At 60.7% G+C, this 15,145-nt stretch overlaps 2 protein-coding genes across 8 annotated transcripts in view; one reads left to right on the top strand and one right to left on the bottom strand.

Annotated features, from left to right (window-relative positions):
- The window catches only part of Evi5l (ecotropic viral integration site 5 like), a 33,561-nt gene extending 28,068 nt beyond the window's left edge, over nt 1-5,493 (top strand). For 3 of the 5 annotated variants that reach the window (XM_090341707.1, XM_090341694.1, XM_090341700.1), the window contains 8 exons: nt 614-754; nt 1,385-1,540; nt 2,605-2,745; nt 2,853-3,008; nt 3,100-3,246; nt 3,336-3,431; nt 3,779-3,874; nt 4,022-5,493. In XM_090341707.1, coding sequence (XP_090197833.1) covers nt 614-754; nt 1,385-1,540; nt 2,605-2,745; nt 2,853-3,008; nt 3,100-3,246; nt 3,336-3,431; nt 3,779-3,874; nt 4,022-4,300 — 1,212 coding nt within the window. In that variant the 3' untranslated portion in view covers nt 4,301-5,493. The remainder of the gene's footprint in view (nt 1-613; nt 755-1,384; nt 1,541-2,604; nt 2,746-2,852; nt 3,009-3,099; nt 3,247-3,335; nt 3,432-3,778; nt 3,875-4,021) is intronic. The other 2 variants (XM_090341708.1, XM_090341704.1) reach the window with 1 other exon arrangement.
- Nucleotides 5,494-8,663: 3,170 nt separating this feature from the next.
- Prr36 (proline rich 36) lies at nt 8,664-13,468 on the bottom strand. 3 transcript variants are annotated; one of them, XM_090329899.1, is made up of 6 exons: nt 13,453-13,468; nt 12,625-12,899; nt 12,409-12,508; nt 12,102-12,214; nt 9,710-12,007; nt 8,664-9,477 (listed from the first exon to the last, which is right to left on the bottom strand). In XM_090329899.1, the coding sequence occupies exons 2-6, from the start codon at nt 12,890-12,892 to the stop codon at nt 8,969-8,971; spliced, it is 3,288 nt and encodes a 1,095-aa protein (XP_090186025.1). In that variant the 5' UTR covers nt 12,893-12,899; nt 13,453-13,468; the 3' UTR covers nt 8,664-8,968. The 3 variants fall into 3 exon arrangements, with proteins under 3 accessions (XP_090186025.1, XP_090186018.1, XP_090186036.1); XM_090329892.1 differs by lacking the exon at nt 13,453-13,468 and adding an exon at nt 13,212-13,284; XM_090329910.1 differs by lacking the exon at nt 13,453-13,468 and adding an exon at nt 13,212-13,284 and having other exon boundaries at nt 8,664-9,432.
- Nucleotides 13,469-15,145: the final 1,677 nt, after the last annotated feature.

The raw sequence follows: 15,145 nt of genomic DNA, 5'->3' as shown, positions 1-15,145 counted from the left end.
TGAGTGTGTCCAAGCATGAATTGACACACACAGGGACAGACAGCATCCCATTTCAGGGCCTGGTGTGTGCACTAATGCTAAGCTTGCACACACACATCTTCACACCCACGTCCACACACAGAACTCTCCTAGCCACTCCCACACTAACTGCAGCTCCTGCCATGCCTGCCCGCCAACCTTCCCCTCGCTCACCTGCTTCCGCTGTGCTTCATCTTGAATGGCTTTATCTGGAAGCTTCTGTGCACCACCAGATGGGCTCAGAGCCTGGAATGGGGGTGGGAGGGGCAAAGATGATAGAACGGGGGAGGGGAAGTAAGGCCCCCAGGGAGACCAAGGCCCCCATGACAACGGGTGTCCCGAGTCCTTGAGTGTCCCCTGCAGCCAACCTGGCAGTCAGAGCGTGTGCTGGGTCTTCCCCAGGCTCCTCCAGCTGTCCTGCTCCTGTTTGTACCCCCGTGGTGAGGCACCCCATCCCAGGCTCTGAGTTTGGGAGGCTGTGCCCCCCTCACCTCTCCCCCTCCTCTCCCCTCTTTGGGCCCTCTCCCAGTGGCCCAAGGAAGGGCCTGAGATGGAAGCCGAGGGTCATGATTCCCCCCATCCTCCCTGTGCTCAGGGGCAGGTGACGCGGGCGCAGGAGGCGGAGGAGAACTACGTTATCAAGCGGGAGCTGGCGGTGGTGCGGCAGCAATGCAGCTCGGCCACGGAGGACCTGCAGAAGGCACACAGCACCATCCGGCAGCTGCAGGAGCAGCAGGTACCGGTGGGCGGGCCTTGCCAGGCCACGCCCCGTCCCGCCGGGCCACGCCCCATCCCGGCCACTGGTTTTCAGGGTTCCAATGGCCGACTATTTCTGTGGACCTCAGCACCAAGGCCTGTGAGAACCAGGCTGTCCCAGTCAGATAGCCCCCAAGCTCCGGCCTTAGGGAGACATATACACACACATACACCCAAAAAAATGTCCTGTCACCCCACCCAGGTACAGCCAAGCTTCCCAAAGCAAACTCCCCGCATTGTTTTCTGCTTTGAAACGCAGGAGGGGCAGGAGCCCAGTCCTTCTCCCTGAGCACCCTTCCCCCCGCCACGCCCTGGCCACGCCCACCCCCATGGTCAGGCCACACCCAGGGATGCTGGAAAACCACCCCAGTTACTGGCATCCCTCTGAGGGCATCCCGAGGCCATGGAAAGTCACTTTAGGGACTTCCCCTCATGCCAGTTTCCCTGGAAAGTGGTCCTGCCAGTTCTTCTGCCCCAGGGCCAGAATGCCTAAGCACAGAGAATTAGGAAGATTAGCTCCTCTTCCAACGCAGGGGCTCCAGGGAGGAATGGCAAGGTCTGCCCCCAACCCAGATAGATGGAGGCTGCCTCCCTCCCCCACCCTCTGCAGGGAACCACACAGCCCTCTGCCCCCCAGGAAAACCCCCGTCTCACCGAGGACTTTGTGGCCCACTTGGAGACGGAGTTGGAACAGTCGAAGCTGCGGGAGACAGAGACACTGGGGGCCCTTCGGGAGATGCAGGACAAAGTTCTGGACATGGAGAAGGTGCGGTTGGGTGGGAGGTAGATGGGCAGGTGCTAGGGGACCCTGGGAAGGGGCAAGATGGTCCTGAGGAAGCTTTAGAGGGTGGTCAGGGAAATTTCCCCACCCAAGGCTATTTCTGTGGAGGAGGCCACCTCTGCCTACTGCTTTAGAAGCCAAGGTACATCCTGGCTTTGCCCTCTCCACCCAAGGGTTTGAGGAGATAGGGAAAGTTGAACCAGTCATGCCCAGACCTTCCCAAGCCTAGAGCTGAATGAACATGTCTGGGTCACACACACTTGCACTCACAACAGCACAACCCCATACCTACCTTTAAGATCTCATGTGCAGAAGTCACCAGAGGCAATGAGCGGCCTGGACTCCTTATCCCACTGTGATGGTCTCTCCTAGTCCCTGAGTTCCAGGATGGAGGGAAGAAGTGGGAAGGGAAGGACAAGGCCCATGAGGGTCCCTGTCCTACTCCTATGGAGACATTCTACAGGGGCTGACAGAGGCCCACCTTTTCCTGTCAACCCCAGCACCTTTACAATGCAGGAACTTTGCTCACCCCAAACAACCTTCACTGTTTAAGAAATCCCTCTCATCCCCCATCAGCAGCCAGATTTCCCCAGTCCCTTAAAGCCCTGCTGTCCTGCCCTCCCCCCCCCCCCCCCCCCCCCCCCCCCCCCCCCCCCCCCCCCCGCCCAGAACCAGACCAGGGCCAGGGTCGGTGAGGATCTGCCTAGACAGGGGGACATCTGGACCCAGGTGACATCAGGGGGGGCAGGGCAGAACAGAGGCTGCACGCATCTTCTCAGCCCTTGCTGGGTCAGATCCCAGGTTGGTCATGGACCCTGAGGAGCAGGAATCTCTCCCAGGGTGGCACCTGCCCTTGGCCCTGACTCCCCCAGCCTGGCTAGTGTAATCAAGAGTAATTTTTCATAGAGACCCCCATAATGTAAAAGTGTATCTTAAGACACCTATTTTACACTCTAGTTAAGTCCTCTCCCTGGGCCTGGAGAAAGCAGGCTGGGAAGATGGGACCTGCCCAGGGTCCTGACCCGGTCTCCCCCTCCCCCACCCCGCAGAGAAACAGCTCGCTGCCCGACGAGAACAACGTGGCGCGGCTACAGGAGGAGCTCAAGGCTCTCAAGGTGCGGGAGGGCGAGGCCGTGGCCTCAGCGCGAGAGCTGAAGCTGCAGCTGCAGGAGCTCTCAGACACCTGGCAGGTGAGGGCCAGGTGGGCAGCGCGGCAGAACGCCCGGGCGCGTGGCCCCTGTCTCCGGGTTTTCCTACGGCGGAGACTGACGGCACGCCTCTCTCCCATTCCTCCTAGGCTCATCTGTCCCGCGGCGGCCGCTGGAAGGAGTCTCCGCGGAAGCTGGTCCTGGGCGAGCTGCAGGACGAGCTGATGAGCGTGCGTCTGCGCGAGGCGCAGGCCCTGGCCGAGGGCCGGGAGCTTCGGCAGCGCGTGGTGGAACTCGAGACGCAGGTGGGCTGCGCCTGTGTGAGTCGGGGCCAGGTGGCCAGCCCCCCAGCCGGCCCAGCGATCCCCACTGTGCGTCCTTCTGTCCGCCTTCCAGGACAACATCCACCGCAACCTGCTGAACCGCGTGGAGGCGGAGCGCGCGGCGCTGCAGGAGAAGCTGCAGTACCTGGCGGCGCAGAACAAGGGGCTGCAGACGCAGCTCAGCGAAAGCCGCCGCAAGCAGGCGGAGGCCGAGTGCAAGGTGCCGCCTCTGCCCGGGCCCCGCCCCCCGAGACCCCGCCCCCCAAGCTCCGGCCCTCCCTTGACCTGCCTTCTGCCCCCCACCCCCAGAGCAAGGAGGAGGTGATGGCGGTACGGCTTCGAGAGGCAGACAGCATGGCCGCAGTGGCCGAGATGCGGCAGCGCATCGCCGAGCTGGAGATACAGGTGAGCGGCTGGGACGGGGTGAGGGCGGGGTCGTGGGGGCTGGGCGGAGCCAGGGATACAGGGGCGGGGTCATGGCGAGAGACCGGCACGTGGGCATCCTGGGGTGGGGCCGTGGAAGGCAGGGCCTAGATGGGGCGTGGCCTGGGCGGAGGCGGGTCCAGAAAGGGCGTGGCCGCGGCGGGGCGGGGTCTGTGGGTGGGGCCAGCTTGGTGGGGTGGGGTCATGGCTAGAGGCGGGGCCGTATGGGGCGGGGTTATAACGAGAGGCGGGTGGGGCGGGGCAGGGCGGGGCCGAGCCGAGCCGAGCCGGTCCCGCCTTGACCGTGTGTGCGCCTGGCCGCCCCCAAGAGGGAGGAAGGCCGGATCCAGGGCCAGCTGAACCACTCGGATTCGTCGCAGTACATCCGCGAGCTCAAGGACCAGATCGAAGAGCTGAAGGCGGAGGTGAGAGCCGGGCGTCTGGGTGACAGGCCAGCCGTGGGTGCGGTAAGGAGGACGGGGCTGGAAGGGCAAGGGAAGCGGGTACTCGGCGGCACGACGCCCGCGTGGGCTCCTCTGCGCCGCCTCCAGCGCGCCGGTCCCCTGCCCCAGGTGCGGCTGCTGAAGGGCCCGCCGCCCTTCGAGGACCCGCTGGCTTTCGACGGGCTGAGCCTGGCGCGGCACCTGGACGAGGACTCGCTGCCGTCGTCGGACGAGGAGCTGCTGGGCGTGGGCGTGGGCGCGGCGCTGCAGGACGCGCTCTACCCGCTGTCCCCGCGCGACGCGCGCTTCTTCCGCCGTCTGGAGCGGCCGGCCAAGGACAGCGAGGGCAGCTCGGACAGCGATGCCGATGAGCTGGCCGCGCCCTACAGCCAGGGCCTGGACAACTGAGGCAGGGGCGCGTGCGCTGGGAGCCCCGAGGCCGCCGCCACCATGGATTGCCTGGGCAGTGCCACCTGCCGAACTCCACGCCGCTGTGACCCCTCGTAGAGGGCCATGCCCGCCGGGCAGCGCAGAGGGCAGGGCCTCCGGATGGGCTCTCTCTCCCCAGCAGTGTTTACCCATTTCGGTCCGTATCCCTCCTGGCCCTCCTTTGAACATTTAAGGGGTGCCCGGGCCAGTTACCTGAGGGCAGGAGGCAGAGATTCCTGCCCGGGTGAGCAGGAAGCTTCCCTCCGGGACAAGGGTGGCCCTGCAGGGAAGGGCCCAGGAGCTAGAGGAGGCCTGGGGGTAGGAGGGACATCCCTGAGTTGGACGTTAGCACCCCACAATGCCCTCGGGATTAGGTAACCTTTGACCTTGGCCACAGGGGACAGAAGGCCAGCCTGATGCAGGCATCATGGCCCCAGCAGCAGAAACCAAAGTCCCCCATCCTGTGGGCAGGGCTTCCTGGGGTTGCGAGTGGACAGTGGGTACTAGCTTGGGACTGGGCAGTGCCTCTCTGCTATGGGGGAATGTGGGGGGGCAAAGAAACTGTGAAGAAGAGACCCTTCTCCCTGGAGGCCCTCATCTCCCCCCAGACATCCATCATTGTCTTGGTCAAGGGTGGAAGGCTGCCCCCCTGTTTGGAGATGCTCAGTCTTTATCCACTTCCTTTCTTTTCCTTTTCGTGTCCCCAGCCCTGCTCTCAGACCAGGGCCAGGCTCCAGCAATGGAGCTTCTCCAGTGGAGTTGCCTCCTCTGGCCTCCTTATAGTGGTCCAGTGGTCTCTGCCAAGTCAAACCTGAGAACGGTGCCAAAGTCCAACAACACCTTGCTGCCCTCCCAGACCCTTTCCTCCCCTCCCCCTGGGGACCCTCAAGTGGCCCTGGGGGGTGCTGGCCCTCGGTGCTCCTGGAGCCTCCACTAGCAGTAGCGTCACAAGCAATCTCCCTGGCGCTTCCTAGGGTGGGGACCTCTCCTCTGTCCCTCTTCCCAGTCACTCACTCTTCAGTGTTACAAAGCCTGGAGACCAGGCCGGGCACCTGAGGGGGGACCCTTATGTGCCCCCCAACACTGCCCACTATCATTTTTGCACACTGCCTGTTCACACTCCACATGTTGCCCAGGCGGGAAAGATGGAAAATAAAGTGTATTTACAGTCATGGGATAAGGGGCACTGATTGGGAAGGCCTGGAGGGGGTTGTGGAGGAGGGGGTTCACAAGCAGATGGGGAGCTTCCCCCTGTCTGATGGAATGCTAGGCAGCAGAAGAGAGAGGAGGTTTGCCAGTAGATGTGAGCTGGGCCATGTCCCTGAGACCACCTGCAGTACTGCCACCTTCAGGAGCGCAGCGCCCACTCCCAGAGGCCTTTTCGGGGTGCTCTACATTATGCCTAGAAGGCTCCAGAATACAGTGGAGATAAGCACTGGAGCAAGGGGAGGGGATGAGCCACCAACTATGTTAAATGCCAACTAGGCAACTGTGAAGAAAAAGGCTTCCTGGAGGAGATGGTGTGAGGTTTCTATAATGGCAAAAAGCACAAAGGCAGATACTGTCACCAGCAGCAGCAGGAAGTGATTGGATGCCCAGGAAGGAGCAACACAACTCTGACGCGTCTACACAAGTCAAGATCAAGTGCTCCTGTTTTGTGCCGGGTGTGGTGATGAACCCCTGGGATCTCAGCTCTCAGGAGGCCACAGTAGAGGAGGATCTTGAAGTCAAGGCCAGTCTAGACTGTGTGGTGAAACGTCTTTAAAACAAACAGTGGAGGACTTAGAGGAGAACGCCATCAAATGGCCCATAACTGGGAGTCAGTGAGGAGGTAGTTGAGCAGAGTAAACAGAGTCAAGCCCTGAGACCAGGTGGATGGAAGCTCCCATGGGAGAAGAGTTCCCAAAGAGAGTCCTTTGGGGAGCTGAGGCTAAATCCAGAGTGGAGAGCGAAGCCAGGGATAGCAAAGGAAACCTGCTCTGAGGCAGAAACTTGATTGGCCCCAGACAGATGCCAGGCTGACCCTGCCTTCTGTACCAGTGTGTCCCTCTGCTGAGCAGCCACGTCCTGCATAATGGCATCTCCCCTGCTCCCACCCCAGCTGCCTCACCGCATTGCACTTCTGTCCTACCCCACTCGTGGGGGCCACCTAGCATGTCAGGTGCCAGCCTCTTAGAGTCTGAGAACATGGAAGGATTGTCCCCACCATGACCCATCTGGACAGCAAACCTCCATTTGCCACAAATCAGCGTTTGAGTGAGGAATCATCCAGCCCTTCCAACCAGCTCCCACAGTTGATGCCTATTTTCCTTTGGATGTCAGAGGATGTGTTTCAGGGTGAATATACACACAACTGGGGACAGAGGGAGAAGCTCTATGCTCAACAAGAGCCTGGTCATAGCAGGAGTGAGGGATGCTGAGAACTGGAGGACCACGGTTTACAGCCAGCCCAAGAAGAAAAGTCCATGAGGCTTCACTTTCAAAATAACTAGGAAAAAAAAAAGCAATGCGGGAGGCTTGGCTAAAGTGGCAGAGTACAAGACCCTGAATTCAAGCCCTCAGCATTAAATATTTGGCCAAAGGAGTAGGGCCAAGCCTTGGTGGCTCATGCTTGTAATCCAGATGAGATCAGAAGATCAGGGTTTGAAACCAGCTTAAGCAAACAAGTGGAATGAATAAAACACACACACACACATACACACACAACAAGCTGGAAGTGAAAGTGGAGCTGTGGTTCAAGTGGTAGAATGCTAGCCTTGATTTTTAAAAAAGGAGGAGGAGGAGGAGACTAGGAGTTTGGCCTAGTGGTAGAATGCTTGCCTAGCATACAGGAAGCCTGGGGTTCAATTCCTCAGTAGCACATACATAGAAAAAACTGGAAGTGGTGCTGTGGCTCAGATGGTAGAGCTCTAGCCTTGAGAAAGCCAAAGGACAGTGCTCAGGCCCTGACTTCAAAAAATTAAAAAAGGCAGAAATAGAACTGAGAACCCTACACCAAGTTCTTTTCTGTCGTTTTCATCTACCTGGACATGCCCCCCCCCCCCCCCTCTCTCTCTCTCTCTCTCTCTCTCTCTCTCTCTCTCTCTCTCTCTCTCTCTCTCTCTCTCTCTCTCTCTCTCTCTCTCTCTCAGTCCTGGGCTTGAACTGAAGCCTGAGCACTGTCCCTAAGCTTCTTCTGCTCAAGGCTAGCACTCTATCACTTGAGCTACAGCACCACTTCCAGCTTTTTCTGTGTATCTGCTACTGAGGAATCGAACCCAGAGCTTCATGCACTCTACCACTAAGCCACATCCCCAGCCCTCTCATTCCTGCCATTAGGAATTCTTCGGTTTATTTGGAAAGATGTAGGCAACAGCTTCTCTCATAGTACACGAGTAGAACAGGAAGGTCTGGTCTGGAACTTAAGGGACTCCAGGGTGGGCTGGGCTGGGGGCAGAGTAGGGAGGATATCAGGGATGTCAGTTAGGGAAAGGGGAACAGGGCAGGCCCATTTGGGACAGAATGTACCCACACGGAGGATGGAGTGTCCCAGCCCTGGGAGAGGCCACTTCTTTCCTGCAGGCTCCAAGCAGGTCAGTCCACCCTATCCCCACACCTGTGGAGCACGTCTTAGGAGCCCCTGGGGACAGATTACTGGCCTGTCCTCTGAACACTGCAACATCTCCAGTAAACGGAAAACCAACCGCCCAGGAATGAAAAAAGAGACAGCAAAACCAGATGCCTCCAAGAGCCCCTCCATCTCTTACCCAGAGGTCACGTTCGATAGATAAGGGGTGCATCCTGGGGGCGAAATCTCTGGGAAGGAATTCACCCTCAGTTCCAGTTCAAACCCTTCCTCTGGTTCCCTGGAGCGTGGGAAGACCTTCAAGAGCTCCCCACCTCCACCATGCAGGCCCCCCTTAAACCTAAAGAAGTGGAACCCTGCTGGGTGCCAGTGACTCAAGCCCCTAATCCTAGCTATCCAGGAGACTGAGATCTGAGGACTGCAGTTCCAAGCCAGCCTGGGCAGGAAAGTCCATGATACTCCTATCTCCAGTTAACCACAAAAAGCTGGAAGTTGAGCTGGGGCTAACGTGGTAGAGCGCTGGCCTAGAAACTCAGGAGCAGTGTCCAGGCCGAGAGCTCAAACCCGAGGACCGACTCCCCCCCTAAAAAAATGTGGAGCCCGAAGAAGCACATAATTATGCACTCAACCGGATAGTTGAGATTTGGTAGAGCCTCGACCCAGGCCCACCTCGCCTGCCCCTTCCATTTCCACAGGAGAAAAGCTTCAAGGTTTCACCAGACCTCCGACCCTCGGTCTGTCCCCGGTTCCCGGCCCCCCAAGTGAGGACACACAGACTCCAGTGTCCCGGTTTTATTGCAAACTGGGGCCGCGCTAGATGTACAATGCACTGCACCTGGAGTTTCGGTGGGAGCAGGGGTGTGTCCTGACCAAGGGGCGGGGCTCGAGGGGAGAGTCAGCTAAAGGCAGGGGTGGACCTTGGGCCCAAAGACTAGGTGGGGCTCTAAGGAATCCAAAATCAACCCGAGGAAGGAGTTAGTCTAGGAGTGGGGGAGGGAATCTAGGACAAAAGCGTAACGGAGGGGAGGGACGGATCCTAACGCAGGGGTGGGCACGGCGAGCGGGTGAGTCTGGAGTCCGGCTCAGTGGAAAGTCTCCACCTCCACCACAGTCCAGTCACCCTGCGGGGAGGCCACATCGTCTGGGGAGAAGCTGGTGACCGACGTGATGCTGGCGCGCGACTCGTCCAAGGGAGACAGCAGTTCGGCCCAGCGGCCCAGTTCGGCGTCGCTGAGCGGAGCTCGGGTGGCCCCCGAGACGCCACCACCCCCTGTACTCTCCGGGCCCCCGCTGCCTCCAGCCGCCCCCTCGGCCGCGGCCAGCAGCAGCGTCCGGCTCAGCAGGTGCTGCACGACGCTGGCCTGCAGTGCGCCCAGCGGCAGCTCGCCTAGGCGCGCCGACTTCGGGCTCCGGGAGGACGCCCCGGGCCCCGCCCCACTCGCCACTTTCCCACTGCCCGCGCAGGACCCGGGTCCCGGATCCAACGAGCCTGGGGTAGGGGTCGTTGACTCGGGTCCTTCAGCCTCGTAGATGGTGTCCAAGCCGTCTGCGGAGCCCGGGCCGGCAGAAGGAGGCCAAGACAGAGAAACACCTGCAAATACAGACTCTGGGCAGGGGAGGTGGGAGCTCCACTCCCGAGGCGAGACCACGCCCTTGCCCCTGCTCCGCCCCGAGGCCACGCCTCCGCCTCCATGGCCTCCACCCCGGGCTCGAAATCCCTCCCTTTCCATCAGCCCCGCCCATACCGAGAGGCCCCGCCCCTTCAATCAGCCCCGCCCCCACGCGTCGCTGCCCCGCCCCGTCCCGGGCGTGGAGTCCCTCACCTGGAGCGCCGCAGACCGGCAGCGGTGGAGCTGGACCGCGACTCCAAGCAGCCGGGTGACAGGCGGCCAGCTCCGCGTCGGCGGGAGGGGAGGCTGCAGCGCCACCCTCCGGCCCGCTGTCGTAACCACGCAGCTCCTCTGGCGTGCTGGTGGCGCTGCTGCTGTGGCCGGCCAAGTCCGGGCCGCTCAGCGTACTGGATGGGCTGCGAGAAGGTGGCGGTGGCGGGGCCGGGGCCAGAGACAGGGTCAGCCGTGGACCTGAGATGGAGGCATCTGGACCCGGGGTCGGGGGTCGATATGGGGCCTGCAGTGGAGGGGAGGCAGGGGGAGAGGGAGGAGGCTGCACAAGGGGTGAGCCCAAGCGAGGCAGGACCTGTAGAGGGGGCGTGGTCGTGGGAGAAGACGGGGCCTGTAGAGGGGGCAAAGCCAGAGGCCCGGCCTGCTCAGGGGCCACCGTTGTCTTCCGAGAAGGCGAAGCCTGAAGGGGCAAGGCCAGCGAAGGTGAGGCTTCTGAAGGGGGCGTGGCCAGGAGAGAGTCAGGGGGTGAGGACAAAGCAGGTGGGACCTCTGGAGGGGGCCTAGCAAGGGGAGAATGAAGGAGTGAGGCCAAAGAAGGTGGGGCCTCTTGAGGGGGTATGGCCAAGGGAGAGCCAGAGGTTAAAGGTGGAACCTCTGGAAGGGGCGTGGCCAGGGAAGAACCAAGTGAAGTCAAAGAAGGTGGGGCCTCTTGAGGGGGCGTGGCCAGGGGAGAATGGGGGAGTGAGGCCAAAGAAGGCGGGGCCTCGGGAGGGGGCGTGGCCAGGGGAGAGCGAGGGGGTGAGGTCAAAGAAAGTGGGGCCTGCGGAGGAGATGTAGCCAATGGAGTCCGAATAGGTGAAGCTAAGAGAGAAAGCGGTATCTGCAGAAGAGGTGAGGCAGGAGGGGAAAGAAGAGCCTGCAGAGGAGGTGAGGCAGGTGGAGAAGGAAGGGGCATAGGGCATGAGGCAGAGAGAGAAGGGCTCTTCAAAGGAGACGGAGTCAGGGAGGGTTGAGCATGCATAGGTGTAGGCAGGAAAGAAGGCGTGGCCTGAGGTTGGGGTAAGTCCAAAGGAGGTGGGGCCTGCAACGGGGGTGAGACCAAAGGAGGAGGGGAGGCCAGTAGGGGTGGCAGAGTCGGGAGACCCCTATCGGCCTGCAAAGAGGGCAAGGTCAGAGAAGGTGGGACCCGCAGAGTAGGAGACCCCAGGGCAGAGGGAGGAGCCTGCAAAGGGGGCGAAGCTGGAGGAGGATCTTGGTTAGGAGATGTAGTCAGATTGAAGGGCGCGGCCTGCTGTGGGGGCGGAGTCAGAGAAGGAATGGCCTGCGGTGGGGGCGTGGTCACCGGAGAAAGGGCCGGTGGGGTGGGCGTGGCAAGGGGAGAAGACCTAACCCTCGGAGAGACTGGCGGGGAGAGCACGTCTGTGTCTAGAGGTAAAGGAGCAGACAGAGGTGCGGATAAGGAAGTCGGAAGAGAGGGCAATGCCGGAGAAACCTGGGTGGGGATCATATTCTGCGCAGGGGATGAAGCTGATGGAGAAAGTGCTGTCATGGGCGGGGCAGAGACACTTTCTACCTGGGGAAAGGTTGGGGCTTGCGAAGGGGGAGTAGCCGGTGGAGAGGGGAGGGTCTCCAAGCAGAGTGGAGTGGAAGGGGCTACTGGAAATGTAGTGACCAGTGGACAGCTTAGGTCCTGTGCGTGGGGCGTGGCCTGAGGGGAGGGCGGGTCTTGAATGTGGAGGGCTGCAGGTGGAGGGGGCGTGGTCGGTGGAGAGGGAGGGAGGGTAGCCTGGGGAGGAGCCCTTGAGCGGTGGGGAGGTGGAGTCTTCTGGGCTGCCACACCAGGTGGAGAAGGCCTGGCCAAAGACGAAGCTGAAAGCTGGCCTGGCACTGAAACTGCGTTCTTCCTGGGGATTGTGGTTTGCGGGGGTCGCAGAGCCGACTGTCCTTTGGACCTGGGCTGTGAGGGAAGCGCAGGAGCCCGGGATGGTCCCCGGGCTGAGGCTCCAGAGCGGGCAGGGGATGACACAGGGGTAGCACTGGAGCCCAGGGGACGCGAGGCCGGCTTCTGGAAGCCACCGCCCGCGCTGGGCCGCCTCCTGGCAGCTGGACTCGGCTCTGGGGCATTTTGGTCTTCAGTAGTCGCTGACTTCCTGGGTGTCTCGGTCAAGGGCCGTGGCCGGGCACTCGGAGCTGCTCGAGGGAGTCCCGCCTCTGCAGCCCCAGCCCGAGATCGACGGGTAATGGCAGGTGAGGGGGCCCCTGAAGTGGGCCCTGAAGAATCTGGAGACAAAGCAGAAGCCCAAAAGGGACGCGGATATGCCTACAGGCTGTACCCACTAGGGCCCAGGAAACACCTCACCCCAAAGTTACCTACCTTTTCGTGTCCCAGAGCTCAGGGTACACCTTTTAGGTGTTTCTGGGGCTTTTCCTCTGGCCGGAGGTTCCTCAGCTGGGGGACGAAGTCCCTTCTGACCAACAGGGCCTGGCCTGGGGACAGAAGGAAACCAGCTCTTGTTGGACCTTTCAAATCCACATTTTCCCATCTATGAAATGGGACATATATACCCTTTCTCTACAAACCAATGACTTTCAATTTGACACAGGATCCGCAAGTGCTTAGTCTTACAAGGTCTTTAGTTAGGGACACTAACCCTTGCTTAGGGACTGAGAAGGGGCGTTACCTGGTGGTTCCACTAGCTCGACCTGGGGTACAGCCAGCACCCTGGCTGGGGGTCTTGCCAGGGGTCCTCTCCCCTCTCCCAGCAGCTGAGGGCCTGGAAGCTTCAGAGAAAAGACTGAGTCAATATTCTCGGTGGGGTGGGAGTCGGGGGAAAGGTGTCTGAAAAGGAAAGAAAGAGGCAAGGAGAGAACATGGGGTCAGAAGTGACCCTGAGTACCTGGACTTCGGGGACCTGCCACAGCGCTTCGAGTGGGTCCCACGCGGGCAGCAGCCTCTGGAAGAGAGGCTCCACCGCCGCCTCCTGATCGCTCCACCACGGGCTTTCGCCCCACGACGCCCGCTGCCCCCAGAACCCGAAGGGCTGCGGCGGTCACTGGGGGTGGAGGCCGTGGAGAGCCTGGGGGCCTAGGGGTGGGAAGGCCAGGGGGACGAGAAGCTGGTGTCCTCGTGGCAGGCCCTACCTTGGCCTTCTCCCTCTTGTCCATTCTGCACCTGATGGGCAGACAGAGGAATCAGCACCCAGGTTCTGGATGGCTACACCGCTGCTGCTGCTGTTTTTGGCTCCTTGTACCGGACTCCATACATGGCCACCCATGGATTTCCATCAGTCAGCCTTGGCTGGATCGGCTTTCCTCTCCCATCCACTCACACCCGCTGGCCAGCCTGGCTGCCCAGCCTGATCCTCAAGTCCCACCCCCACCGCCATCCCCCAAAGCTGAGGTGCCTCGCTGCTTCCTCCCCTCCCCTCTCCTCGGTCCCTTTCAGGAACAACATCACGCCCCTGCCCCTCGCCCCCGCAGGGACCTGAGATGGCCAGCCTCTGGCTCCCGACGCTGGGGAACAGGAGCGCACGCCGGGTATCTCCGCCACTCCTGCCCAGGTTCCGGCCCCTGCCTCCCCGAGGGATGCCAGCACCTGCCAGGAGGAAGCGTCGGCCCCGCTGCCCGCGAACGGGCTCCGGGAGACAAAGAGCCGGGATCCGGGCCCGACCCCTCCCCCAGCCCGGCCGCGGCCGCCGCCCCGGCCCCCCGCCCGCCACCTCCACCTGCTCGCCCGGCGCGTCTCTCCTCCGGCTCCGGCCTTCCCGCCGCTCCACGCACGCACGGTCGCCTGGGGTGGGGCTCGGCCCGCGGCGGCGGGAAGGCGAGGGGAGGGGGCTGCCGGCGGCGGCGCTGGGGGAGCCCGGCCGGCCCCGCCCCTCCGCCGCGGGCGGGGGAGCCGCGAGGATCGGCCTCGCCGAGATCCCTGGGGAGGCGGCTTCCCACGGCTGTGTCCGACGCCCCGAAAGCCAAGGAGCGGCACTTGGAGGGGCACACACCCCCGCCCGGGGACCCTCACACCTCCCTTCACGCCAGCTCACGCACCTGCTCCGACCCCCACCCGAGCTACTCCGAGTCCCAGGCCCGCCTGCGCGCGGATAGGCTGCGTCCTGGCAACCGGAGGGCGGACCTACCGCGCCTCGGGCCCACCGACCAATCCTGACGCTCGGTGCCCCGAATCCCGGTCCTGGCCTAGCCCCAGCTGTGGAGGCTAGACCATTGGCCTGGGGACCTGACTGGGGCGGGAAGCCCATCTCTACCACACACCCCATCCCACCCCCAAGGAAATCTACCTGGAACGGAATAAAGCCGAGACCTTCTGGGGAAATGCAGCCCTGGCCTGGGGATTTAGGAGATGCCAGGCGGATTCGAGATTGGCAGGGGTGGGGGTGGAGGAGAGGAAAATCGGTCCTTTGAGTCGGGACACGGCCCTTCTGCAGAGCAGAGATCCCCCAAGTTGACAGGCAGTAAAGAGTAGGTGGGGGAATTTAGGTTGTATGTGTTGGGGGGAGGGTTGGGGGTGTCAAAACCAATGCCCTAAGAAGCTGAATTTGAATGTCCTATCTGAGGATATCAGCCCAGCCTGAACAAGTGAGTGAGTGTCACGTTACTGACTTCTGCAAGTGTAGAACTCTCATGGAAGAACCTGACAGGGGACGCTACCTTTTAGAGGATGTTACACTGAAACATCTATTAGAACCAAGACTAGCACCTGTAATGACTCAATCCATTTATTTATTTCTTGAAATCTTAAGATACCATGACGTGTATTACAAAGGTGAACCCTGACTCTTGTAACAGGCTGTCCTGTAGGTTTTATTGTTGTCAACACGGACAGCAGGGCATCTAAATGTTTTACAGCGACACCTGAACACAGTCAGCTACCAAGAGAGACTGGTATTACCAGATAAGGATACCTTTGATCTTAAACTCTATCTCAGCTACAAGTCAGGTGCCTGTGGCTCATGCCTGTAACTGTAGCTACTCTGGAGGTTGAGATCTGAGATTTGTTTCAAAGCCAGCTTGGACAAGAAAGTCTGTGAGATTCAAGCAAGCTCAGCTACATACTTGTAATAGGACACAGGGCTTTGAACATAGCTGTGTACAGGACTAGCACCCTTCACATGGTCCCTGAACAAAATAAACCCCAGTAACCCAGTAACTTGTGTGGTATCTCTAGGCTGATCAGATCAGATTCTCTTCGGGAGTCCTCAGTGATTAAGGTCTTTGTCCAATTCACATCATGCAGTGGCTGTTGAGGTCTTCTTGCTTTCAAAGACCTGCACAGACTTGCACCATGTCCTAGCTGTAATCCTAGCAACTCAGAAGGCTGAGATCTGAGGACTGAAATTCAAATCTGAAACCAGCCCAAGCAGCAAAGTCCCTGAGGATTTATTTTTTGCCCCAAACTGGCATTGA

This window comes from Megascapheus bottae, chromosome 1 (assembly GCF_031878675.1).
Source record: "Megascapheus bottae isolate mThoBot1 chromosome 1, mThoBot2.hap1, whole genome shotgun sequence".
NCBI lineage: Eukaryota > Metazoa > Chordata > Mammalia > Rodentia > Geomyidae > Megascapheus > Megascapheus bottae.
The sequence above is the reverse complement of the archived record's forward strand: the minus strand, read 5'-3'. Positions and strand labels throughout refer to the sequence as shown.

Coding starts and splice junctions, on each gene's coding strand:
- Prr36 (XM_090329899.1), bottom strand. CDS start 12,892: ATGGACAAGAGGGAGAAGGCCAAGGTAGGGCCTGCCACGAGGACACCA. Junction 12,509..12,624: donor GGCAGGTCCCCGAAGTCCAG/GTACTCAGGGTC, acceptor TTTTCTCTGAAG/CTTCCAGGCCCTCAGCTGCT. Junction 12,008..12,101: donor GAGCTCTGGGACACGAAAAG/GTAGGTAACTTT, acceptor CTTTGTCTCCAG/ATTCTTCAGGGCCCACTTCA.